A 12,690-nucleotide genomic window follows, 5' to 3' on the forward strand; every position below is an offset into this window, starting at 1 on the left:
GGTAACTAATACTCACAAGGGACATCACCAAGCTAGTACGCGCTGATTGTGATGAGACTTCATATACAAGTCGAGCAACGATAAATATTCAACACATATTACCTTTGGTTGCTCGCTTTTACATTTACGTCGCGGAAAATTACACGCGAAAAATCGATTTCGAATGCATGCAGAGCAACGGAGATGAAAGAAAATATTTAATCTAAATGATCTTTCTCTTCATAGCGCACACAAAAACTAAATGTTTATACATTCATAAGGGAGCGGCGTATGAACTGGCCGATCCGCTTTTTATCAATATTGTAAATTTATATATTCCGCTGGAAAGTTAACGTAAAGTACAAACGAAAATGTAAATATACGTCTCAAAATTCATTTAGTATTATAACAAAGCATTGATAAAAAATGTTCTCTTTTTATTTAATGAGAAACTTATCGTTATAAAATGGTTGAAAGTATAAACTGAAGAAATTACAAAATTCATTTATTTTATCATAATTTATTTAACGTTACGTTCTACTTTAAGATATTGGTAATCAAATTGACATTTATAATTTACAATATGTACTGTAGTTTCGAATTAAATTGTCCAATTGATGAAGAATTCATAAGATCATTAATATGAACCACAGGATTCATCGTGTGGTCTAAAACATCCCCTATTTTAAATTACAAATGCTCAATAGTCTGTACAATAATATTAAAATGCAAATATTTCTTTTAATTAGCCATTCGACGATTATATTAAAATTCACTGGACCCTTTAGAATTTGAATTTGTTTCTAAAAGAATGAGCGTAAATTAAAAAAAATAAAGTTTAATTTTTGAGCCACCTTGAATTATACCTTCAGGATGCATGGGAATAGTGGCATAATTTTCTTTCGAATGTATTAATCTGTTTCGCCTAATTCCTTGGCCCCGCAAATGCCCGAGGCTGGCACGCCTAAGTTACGTAGCAGTCGGCGAATTAAAGTATGCAAACACAGCCAATCGCGATGAAGGAATTTGATATCGTGTGAAAGATCGTGCCAAAGCAACGCGGAGAGTCACCTAATTGGAATTGATGGGTTCCACAAACGACGTGCATCCCGGAACTTTATCGATCTAAATAGTGTCGGCGGTACCGTTTCCAATTAGTTATTTCACCGAGTTTCTCGGCTTACCGCGATTCGTCCTACCAGCTAAACTGTTCGCAGAAAGCTCTGATTCCGACCGCTTAGTTACTGAAAACGCTCGAAACAGCAAGCGACTAAACATGTCCGATAGCCAGCTGTACCTAAGTAAATTGCCTTTTTCATCCCCATCTAAACCTAAGTTAAATCACCCTTACCACGTAGACTCGACGATATATCCTGAAAACACCGAAATATTCCTCCTCTGTCTCTCAAAATATCATTTCGGAACGATTACCAGCACCTCTCCGACCAGCACTTTTTCTCTGTTCACATCTCTCCGGTCTAATAAATTATGATTTCACCTTTCGTTAATTTTCGTGAATTATTTTAATCCGTTTCGATATAACCCCCTAGTATTGAATGAATCGAATAAATTCATTTTCTCCATAAAACCAGAGGAATTCGTCATATAAGTGAAATAAAGAGAAACATTCATTGAAAATTTAGTAATTTTTATTTGAGAATTATCGTTTCTGTACTGCTATAATGTTGACATTCCTCCTCTCAAAGGGTTAAAAATACTAGAATAATTTTCCTGAGTTTACATTTAGTTTATCCTGTTTAATATATTTTTAATGCTTTAAAAGCCGACGATGTAAATAACACAGATTCCGTGTTATATTTAGACATGAACTGAGTTGAAATGTCCGTAAACTGAACGTGTCAGAGGCCCCGTGAAAAAGAGGATAACCGGTGTTACAAAATAAAAAATATCTGAAGAATGCCCTGACATGAATATCAATGTACGAAGTGGAAAGTGTTCGTATGAATTATATTTACTGTCAAAAATATTTTTTAATTATCATAATACAGAGTTTTATTTTCCAGATTTAATTGTCTCTCCTTCTGCAATATCTGACTAATTGCAAAATATTGCTTGTACTCCCCCCTCGCAGTTGTATTTTAACTAATTTAAATTTCACTATAAAAAAGGCATGTCGTTGCACGTGCGTGTAAAATGAAGTATTCATATTATGCAAAATCTGTGGATATTACAGTTAGACTGGGGCTGCATTTTTTACTAATCATTGAATAAAATATAACAATACGCAAATTAAGGTTTGTCACGAATGCATAAAATTCGCAGGCTAATTGTAACGTGTTCTAGAAATAAGTATATAAAACAATATACATATCTGGAAGAGCACGTAATATTTTCCAATCTTTTTGAACATTTCAATGTTTCCACACTTTATACGCAAAAAATTCGCTGTTTTAATATTCATGCCACATCAATTTCACGGAACTCGCAAGTTCCGAAGTTCACAAAGTCATGGAAGTGTGCGAAACCATTTAGTTCGAAAGAGAGGAGTCAGATGCTCAAAGAAAGCAAACATAACTTTGATGAGAGATCAGGGAAATAACTCCGGATATAAACTTTCCGATTTCACTTGACGAAATTTTTGTTCAACCGTTTTAATGCATAAAAACTCGCGATAGATCAGCACTCAGCTTTCGTTTCCTTTGATAATATCTATTTCCTGTAACTTTAGGTGCGTATAAAACGAGACGCTTTATTCCTCGTCGATACGTTACAGCAAGAACGATGTAATAAATGTTCTTGCCTCTGTATTATTATCAGTGGTTAGCAGATTTTTATACGTTTGTTGGAGCCCTGTTCCTACAATATACGATTCCCAGAAGTGTCCAGTAAAATTTAATAAAGCTATAACTTTATTTTAAACTCCACAAAATCTTATTCAAACGAAGTCATTCCTTTCCAAGGTATAATACCTACATATAGTGTAGGAAAGAGATTCCCCATGCTTCAGTACAGTATTTCCAACGTTTTTGTACAAATTCATCATTTTATTATCCAATAAGACATATTTCAGTATTTGTTAAAATGATTGAGACCTGTTTTACTATTGATCCTACAATATTTGTCTCTGTTATAGACAAACTTTTATTTGTACATTTTACATGTAATTAATTACATTAAAAATAAAACTTTCATTTCTAGAAACTTTTTCTTATCCGTTATATTTTATAATATTCAAAATGCGTCAGTTCTACTATAAATAAGAGAATACTAATTAACAAAATTTAGGACATGCAAATGTATACAGTGAATGATCAAATTATTAGATCGAGCGTACGTAACGAATAGACTGCAGATTTTCTGCATTTTTTATGGAAATGTGGACGTAAAATTAACAATAGTTAAAACATTAAAAGAATTTGAGAATATCAATGTACTTTGAATTTAGCAAAGTTATTAACACTAAACCTACCGAGCCTTAAAAGTAACTGCAACATGTTCCCTTATAAAAATTACAAGGTTGACTTTATTTAGACTTTGTGCGGCTCCTATTGTAATACGTGCTCTACTAGAAATATCTATACAACCACTTCTCATGAAATCATTTTTATTATTTGAATAATTGTAAAATAAAAAATCTGGAACAGATTATTTTGACCAGTGGTGGTAGATTTAGTGATAAAAAAGGAATGAAATTCCTGTTCGCCTCTTGTTTCTCATAATTGATGTATAAAATTATTATTTGGCATAAAGATCCACACTCTAGTGATGAATAATGTTGTCTACCGTGCTGCTAAATGTAAATTTATTACTTGACTGTGTTAAAAAGTTGTCAACTTGCACGAACGGTTGTAATAATTAGATCACTCAGTATAACGTGAACGTGCTCTACGATTTGTGAAAACTCGCTTGATCGACTTACTTGCCATTTCATGGGATTCGTGTTAATCTGACACATATAGACGCCTTCGTCCTCCTGTTGCACGCCCTTTATGTGGAGATTCCACATCGTATGATCACTATGGGACACTGAGATCCTCTTGTTATGAGTTATTACGTGCTCGTGGATCGCCTGGATTGCCTTAGTGTCCGCTTTCACCCAGCCGACCTGTCAAGGACATTCCTGTTAGAAAAATTGCACCACGTCCTGATAAATTCGTCGTGAAACTCGCAACAATAACCAGCAAAGCGGTCGAGTACCGTGAGAACAAAGTGGAGATTGTGGTGTTTCTACGAAATAACAGCTAGGAAACGAGTCTCGGAATTACAATTTCGTGGCAAGGACATTTCCGTAACAGCTCACTAGCATTTTGCAAACAGCATTTTGGATGACTCATATTTATTCGAGGACATTTTCCAAAGCCTCTTTATTATCGGCTCAGATTAAGAAGTTGTAAATAGCAACTTTCGCTATTTTCCATAAAAAATAGAATCTGTATGATTCTTGTGGGTCTGTAAATGATAAGAAGCACGCAGAAGGACGCATCTTCGTTTATAGAAGTTCATTATATCAATTCCCTCATCGTGCGGACACCATGGGGACCACAATTCCAACGAAACGCGATTTTAGGGTTAGGTTTTGGATTCAGCGGACTAGAATTTAATGTTTATACATTTTTTTCGTCGAATCGTATAACATTACATTGAGAAAAGTTGAGAGCTTTGCTCGCATTAGTGAAAAATTAACCAAAGAATGATTTCCCCAGCAATCAGTAAGTAACATGTCTTCGGTAGGCGGGAGAGTTATTCTTAATATTTCGCGAGCGGCTAGCTCGGGGAGCCGCGGGGTCGAAGTCTTTCTAAGGTTAATCGTTGGTAGATTTTCAGAGCGACAGGTTCAATTTAGCGAGCAATTTAGTGGAAAACCGCGCGCGCAGGCTGAGCCTCTTAGCGAAAGCGTAAGGTCCTTCGGTCAGGCCGAGGGGGCTAATGAGACAGTACAAGGAGGGAACGAGAACGATCACGGGTCAGAGACGTGTTCATAGATTTCGAGGCCGGGGTGCCACCGCAATTTCCCTATAGACAGGTCGAATACGGAATACAAATAAGCCGGATGCCTAGTCCCCCTCTAGCTTCTAGGGGTGTATAAGGGGGAACATAGGGGGATGAACACGCGGAGGGGAATGGCACGTATAGGCGGTGCGCGTACGCGTCTTCTATCTCCTTGGCCAAAACTTCGCTGTGCGATATTTGCATTTTCCTTCGAATATTCCAAATCTCGCGAAGTCACAGAAGCGGCACCACCGTCGTCGGAGACCCGGAAACGCTTGTATTAATAGGAAAGGGGTTATCGGGTGTGCTCGCCCCGGCTGTTGTAATGGTGTTCGGAATTGTTTTCGCAGAGTGGCTCTTGCATTCGGGAAGGTGTAATTGAAATTTATTCGTACGTGGCCTGTGATCGATTGTAGCCGTGTTCGACTGGATAGAAGCGATCCATTCGATTTTATGGTACGCTGCGCTTTTATTGCTAAATTGTGATAATGAGAGCCAGTCGACACTCTTTCCTCGCCAGGCTCATTGTCATTCCTTAATACGCGCCGCAGTGATTCCGGTCAACTGAGAAACGAGAATCATGAGCCATGGTGCATTGTCAATCATGCGCGTTTGATCCTAGATCTATGAAGCAGTGAAAGAGTATGAAGCTGATCTTTTTATATGTGTCAAGAAATAACTTATTGGCGATAGCATTATGTGATGTTTAAAAACTACAACATGGGGATGACAATCTTTTAAATGAAGAACGTGAACGAGAAAAGATTCAATTTTTACCTTAATATTAAATAAAATGTAGTCGGAAATTTCTATATTAACCAACTCTTGATTGCATATTAGTATGAAAAGAAAGTGTAATTATGACATGATTAAGAGCTGGACATTTCAAAATTATGCATAACTATATCGTTTAAAAAGTCCGAGAAGCTAAAGGGACAATTGTTAGCGTCATTAAAATTAAGAAGTTATCAAGATGCCAGACTGCAGTAATACCATCCAATCTGCTGCTTTAACGATTTAATTAAATCAGTTTAGATTGGTATTATAAGAAACAATGAGTATAATTCAAAGTTGGATTTTCTACTGAATGAGGATCATGCAGATCAGAAATTGGCATTGGCAAATATAATGTGATTCATAGTTATAAATATTAAAAATTAGAATGAGGATTTTATACTAGAAAATATATTAAAATGTAATTCACATTTCTTGAACTTATTATTTACTACAAAGTTCCTATTTCATTATTTAGTATCTTTTTCTGTAGAAAGAAAATTTTATATCTGTTCTTTTCTGAGCTAGAAAGGAAAGCAATATCAGCGAGCAACTCGTTTAAGTATTTTTCTTGTACTCATTGAGAAAGTTTTCCACAAGTTTCTAGTTCCAGAACGTCAAATCGTAAACATCTTTATGCAAAAGAAACCTACACTACTTCCAAACTCTGGGATTATACTTCTAATGTGTGCAGGAGTGGAATATGAGTTTATGAAAGTATGAATGCAAACACGTGAATAGATGCAATTCTATATCTCATTTTTGGAGCATTTTACCCTCGAAGATATTTAAGGTTATCTAGATAGCTCAAAAGATATAAAATGTAAAATATCGTTGAACTGCATTCACTGCATATGTGGTAGAATTATAGAATACGATATTAATAAAGGGCATTTAATAGCTCTTAATTGTAACATCAAAATATTATTGTTTTATTTCGTAATTGCTTACCAAAATTCCGATTTCTATACACTAATTTATGAAAATAGAATTTATATGGAATCTTCTGCCCTCCATTAACGTATCCGTAACATATGTATGGATTATCACATGTATTTAATTTGGTACGCATATTTAATTTCACACAACAAAGACACGAATACGATACCAAGGTATTACGTAATCCCGCTAAATAAACGAATCGTCGAATAATATGGCGTATTAAGTTTCACGTCGAAATGGTGAATTGCAAACATACATATGTAAGTCCTCGTTAAAACGTTCATAGTTTCCAACGATTTTCACCACATTACCACCAGCAAAAAGACCGACAGAATGTTATTAATTAAGTTAACAATGCTGTTCACATAATAAACGTAAAATATACTCTAATGAAACATACTTATCTTAAACCATTCATTTTAACCGATATTAACCTCTCGCCAAGTGAAGATATATGAAATTGATGCACATACAGTTTCTCTGTTCATTAACATTCAAAATTGTTTTTTATGCCATATTAATTGGCTATCACTATTTATTGGAATAAGAAAAATCCAGACTTTAATTTGTTAGTAGAAATTATACACAAATCACAGCTAATGTAGTGCAAAATCAGACAATTATTTATCATTAAACATTTTTTACACGTAACTTAATGATAAAACCGCTTCAAAAAATAATTAAAATACATGAGGAGTAGTCTAGATGGTATACACGACAATTTTTAATATTTCAATAAAATGTAGCATCGAACTTTTTTAATATCTCAAATATTGTACGAGTTGCAAATCATTAAAATTTATTTCTCTACGTAAAATACGATTTTTTCATTTCAGACGTTCCAATTCTTGTCAGCAATGTAGGTAGCAGAGTGTAACCAAAATTTTTTAATATTTTGTTCTGAAAAAATGAGGAATAAAGTTGAGGTATTTTTTATCACTGTAAAAACTCGGAAATTTTTACTCATTAATTTGAAAACAGCATATTTCTATTAGGTCGGAAAGAAAGTTCTTGCGGTTTTTGTTATTTTGATTTAATAATAAAAACCGCAAGAACTTTCTTTCCGACCTAATAGATAGCTAAGGTGGGTTAGGTCTGGATTAGGTTTAAGGCATTACACAATCTTGTTCTCCGAGGAAAGTATCCTTAATGCTTAAACAAATCCCGGATCACGAAGGGTTAATGATTAAATGGAAATTATAGCTGGCCAGTGGGATACTTGGGGGAAAAGTTTGCAGTCACGCGCCACCCTCCGAGCGATGTCATGCTCGAACTTTTCTTTTCGTCGGTGGAGAACGTTAATGCGTCGGACAATGATAACGACATTTCGCAACGATACGACACAGAGCTGTAAATAACATAATTGGCCGGCAGAATGGTTGGAGATTGGTCGGACAGGGGCTATTGAATTACGAAATAATCCGGTTGAGATTGCGAGTGCGCGCTTCATTTGCGTCCGTCGGTCCTCTCCACCCCCGAAGATTCGCCGTCTCGGCGTTAAACTTTAAATGAAAAATTAGCAACAGTCGCTCGTTACCACTTTACTCTCGCGTAATGTCATTAGACGCTCGTAACCGGATTATTTATCTCTTTATAGCCGTGCCAAAGCGATCTTAACGAGAGCAAGCGGGCTTATTACAACACAACTCATCTCACGTTCTCAGGGATGAAGGGCTGACGGGGGTTGGTTTGCTTTTCAAGGTGAATCTGCCATCGACAACCTACTCTTCGATTTCAATAAGTTTCGAATATGTTTTTAATCGTTAATGTACGATCTTTTTAATCATTTTATCGAGCTTCTAATCAATTTATCTTCGAATGAGGGGTCAACATTGCAGTAGGTTAAGCTACCATAAGGGCTTCGCACGAACGAATATGTTCTTCATTTTTCTTTCATAAAATAATGAGGAACAATCCAACATCAATTTTTAAGGATTCGTTATGTGATGTTTTCAGATCTGTGACAGTTTCATATACGAGAACAATTTTTGAAAATTTTTGAAGACGTCGAAATCGAACGGTAGGTAGGTATGCAGCTGCACGGCTTTTGAATTTTCATGGTCCCGATGCTCCTTTTTCTGTCGCCTTTTTTTCTTGGTCACACCGGAGAAATTGAAACACGTGTTACGAGCGCTCAGTTATGGGGCACCGTTGAAAATTCCCCGGAAATTACCGGATAAAACGTCGCGCCCGTTTCGATCCGGGGCAAGTATGAATTCGTTCGAGCGCTCGTTTCCATTTATATGCGAAAACAACGATATCAAATGTTCCTATTATTGTAGATAATAAGCCCTGTCCCGGGCCGAATGGCTAATAACTATGCTTTTTAATAACAGCGAATGAGCCGCGAGTAAGTTACACTCTCACCAGCCGTTATAACGTTTTATCAAGGAATTTGCTCTGCTTCTGGTGGAGGTAAGCTGTTAACAGTAGTAAACCAGTCGGAAAAAAGTTTGAACACGTGTATATTCTCTAAACACACGATTTGCTAATATCGTTCTGTTATGATCTTGCTCGTTAATGATATCAGTCTGCGCGCCTCTTCGCCTGGCTTGCTGTTAGCTACGCAAATATTGATATTTGAATGAACAGTCGTGGGCAAATTAATAGTGTAATCGCCTTTAAAGTAAATATTGATCGCGGCCCTTAAAATAAGGCGTGTTCAATTTGAAATTTGATGGAGTGCCTCGAGTGTATTTGTTTTTTATTTAAGGTGGAGTGGGGTAAGTGCGCCCTAGTTTTTGCAAAGTTGGACATTAAACTGATGTATTTTCAGTCTGGTATGTAAAAACTTAACGATCTTGGTATCAAACTCTTGCCAAAGTTATTACGGATGAATTAGTATTATGTAGGATTCTAACTACATCTACTAAATACTTCTACTTGCCCCGAAAATGAGGCAAGAGAGTCTCTGAGACTTAAAACTGCTTTCAAACCTTGGTTCAAGTGCTAATGGACAAGAAAAGAATGATTAACAAGCCTGCTATAAAATGCTTCTTATCGCATTAAACTATATTGTTTAGTTTTATAGTTATCCATTTTTAAACAAACGCTAGGGCTCAAAAACTGGGTATACCATTCCTGTATGTACAAGTTTAATCAAAATCGATGGATGTCACTTCGGGATGGTCCTTCGTCAATCAAAACGAGATGTGATCCTATTTTCCAACTCTGCTGCTGAACTATACATTCGAAACAGTGTTGATAAAACAGGTACAGTTGTGATGAAATTATTAAAGCTATAGTGTGAAAAACATATTTATCTTCCACGTGACAAAAACGGTTGCCCACAGTGAATATTTAATTTTAAAAAAAATGAAAAATATACCGTGCAGCTAGGATTATATTTAACATTAATTGTTTCAATGAAAACACGTTAGTTTGTGCGAATAGCTCTAATAATTTTATCAGCCACTGTATATTATTAATAATTCTCTTATGCTTTCTGAAATATAAAACCAATTTTAACCGAAATGTGTACTAGTCAAAACAAACAATATCACAGAAGAACAAGTTTAAAGAAATGCAAACAATTTTGACTGAAAGGTACGCAGAACGCAGCAGGATTAATTAAACATCTCGTTTATTCATTAAAAACTGGGAATATAACAGATTTACTGTTTTCATTTCATTCTTTGAACCTTTTTTAATCTTTAATTGAAAGCATTGTTTAGGTAGCGAATATCCTGATACCGACAGCTCACGATAAAACTTTGCTTTTCGCGAGTTGCAACACGCTGTTAAGTTGGCTAGCATAATCCTGAAACATAACTCCCCTATTCGTGGTCTGGTCTCGGTTCAATATCGAAAGGATAGCGAATATGACCTGACCTAAGTTAAGTTTTAACTCGGGTCAAAGCAAATAAGCTTTCGCAGATTGGAAGTAACCAGTTACATCATAATGAAAAAGGACAGAGCTATGGCACACACACAGCTCGAAGTTAGGTAACGCGATTTCGCAGTGCCGAAGAAAAATGTTCATGTGTGAAAATAATAATGTTCTTGTTCACGTAACAATAATATCCAGGTCATTAGCGATTGTATTTAAATGAGATAAATTATACAGAAGATTGTTAAGCTTGCCCATAATTTTTGTACCAATCTCCTCCAATTAAAGTGGAAACTTGGGATTTTTTGCATTACTATTCTACGCAGCCATAACTTCCACCCTGCTTTGCCTACACCGGGGCGCGCACAGTGACGTGTAAGGAAATTGTGTTCATGGCCGCGGATATGAAATCTAATACGACAAGGGGACCGGTTTTATTTTTCTGGCCAAACACGAGGACGAGTCGGGAGGAAGGATATCAAATCAAAAGGAGTGTATGTGAATTTAGCGGAGTACGCTGTTCGAGAAATCACTCTTATCAAGAAAACAGCTCGCTCTTGCCCGAAAATGAAAAACACCTCTTTATCGTTGATATTGAAAATTCTCTGATATTATATTTCCCTCTCTCTAGTTCACATTGCTTTGATTAATCTCGGACTCCAGTATTACTTCTGGATTTATTGAAAATGGAGATACAACATTTTTGCGTGAAACACACCTGTAATAAACTAGCAATGTCGATAATTGAAAATTAATTTTTATAAAGAAGGACCATTTTCAATTTCCATTTGCAAATCAATGAAATATACTGTTATTGAAACTGATATTCATATACTTCTGTATTGTGTGTAATTTTTTATATAATTCTTATCTCGATACTGTTCTATAGAGACAATTTTTAATTACTAAAATTTCGAATATTCATATCACAGCTATACTAAAGTCCAATTATTTTAGTAACAAAACCTGGATGGATACGAGTATCTCATTAATGTGTAGATAATTTCATAGTAATCATCAACAATGATAATTCTGTGAATTAGGTATGTCTACAATACCAAAAACAGATGTTTCCGAAAATGTGTTGTTGTACACACATTTCAATATTCTTGAAAGAATTATTAATCTATTATTCTAATTTTCCAAAAATTCTTGTGTATGAGATACTTATCACAGTCTTTCTATTCGAAATTCGTCGATAATGAAGTGGAAATTAATTTCGAATCAATCACAGCAAAAAGACGATTAATAATTGCCCGTCGATAAAGTGTTAATATCGCGAGAATATATTTCGTATCGGGGTGGAGCGTATCAGCAAAAGATGGAAGAGCTATTTGTCGCGTACTAAGAACTAGCTCTCCTTGTCACGAAATTAAATGTTCCTCGCTTCTGTCAATCCCCTTCTCTCGAATCACTTTTGTTTTCCCTTGTAATTTGAAACGTGACCGTAGACCACCACAAATTGTAATAGCTCCACCACATTTTTTCGCATTGTGAATCGCAACACGTTTTTCGCGTTGTTATACTCAGCTTGACGTTTCGTACAATTGCTCGTGAATAATGCCATATTAGACAGAAACGGTAGGAGCAACGAGTAATGATCTTCTCGCGATACACAGAGCGGCTTTTTTGCGTAAAATGTAGCATAATATCGGTACCGAATATGACGGTATAATGGTGTTGTCACACACAAAATTTGTAATCGCGAGTTTCTTTTAAATTCGTTCGTTGCCAAATAAAATATTACTTCGAAGTGCCTAAATGTACCAATGAATAACCATGTGATTTTTTAAATATTAATTCACCATGCATTCATTTTTTGGGAAGGAGTGTGTGTAGTAATTCAAACATAAACTAAAAATACTGAATAATAATACCAAATAATAAATAATGATACTAAAGATTATATTACATATTCTAATAATTATACTATATATCATACATAGATATAATTATATTATACATACATTAAAAACACATATTTAGCTACTTAAAATAATTCTAAAGCCAACTCTGAAAAGGTTCAGTATTGTCTCTGCAATACCGAGCAATAGCAATTTTTTAAAAATTTCTTTTCCACATTATGTAGAACACTAATTATTATAATTTCTCAAAAAAATCCAAGTTGGTTGAAAATTCACCAATTTACTACTTCGACATGCTGTAAAACAACTAATGTGTGTTGTTAGAAGTACTTTTTTAAAGTGTGACGTTAT

At 35.3% G+C, this 12,690-nt stretch overlaps 1 protein-coding gene across 3 annotated transcripts in view; it reads right to left on the minus strand.

The window, feature by feature from the left end:
- LOC143214762 (lachesin) overlaps nucleotides 1-12,690 on the minus strand; it is a 156,497-nt gene that overhangs the window by 59,544 nt on the left and 84,263 nt on the right. For all 3 annotated transcript variants that reach the window (XM_076436134.1, XM_076436133.1, XM_076436135.1), the window contains exon 4: nucleotides 3,860-4,045. In XM_076436134.1, coding sequence (XP_076292249.1) covers nucleotides 3,860-4,045 — 186 coding nt within the window. The remainder of the gene's footprint in view (nucleotides 1-3,859; nucleotides 4,046-12,690) is intronic.

This window comes from Lasioglossum baleicum, chromosome 13, assembly GCF_051020765.1.
Source record: "Lasioglossum baleicum chromosome 13, iyLasBale1, whole genome shotgun sequence".
NCBI classification, from domain to species: domain Eukaryota; kingdom Metazoa; phylum Arthropoda; class Insecta; order Hymenoptera; family Halictidae; genus Lasioglossum; species Lasioglossum baleicum.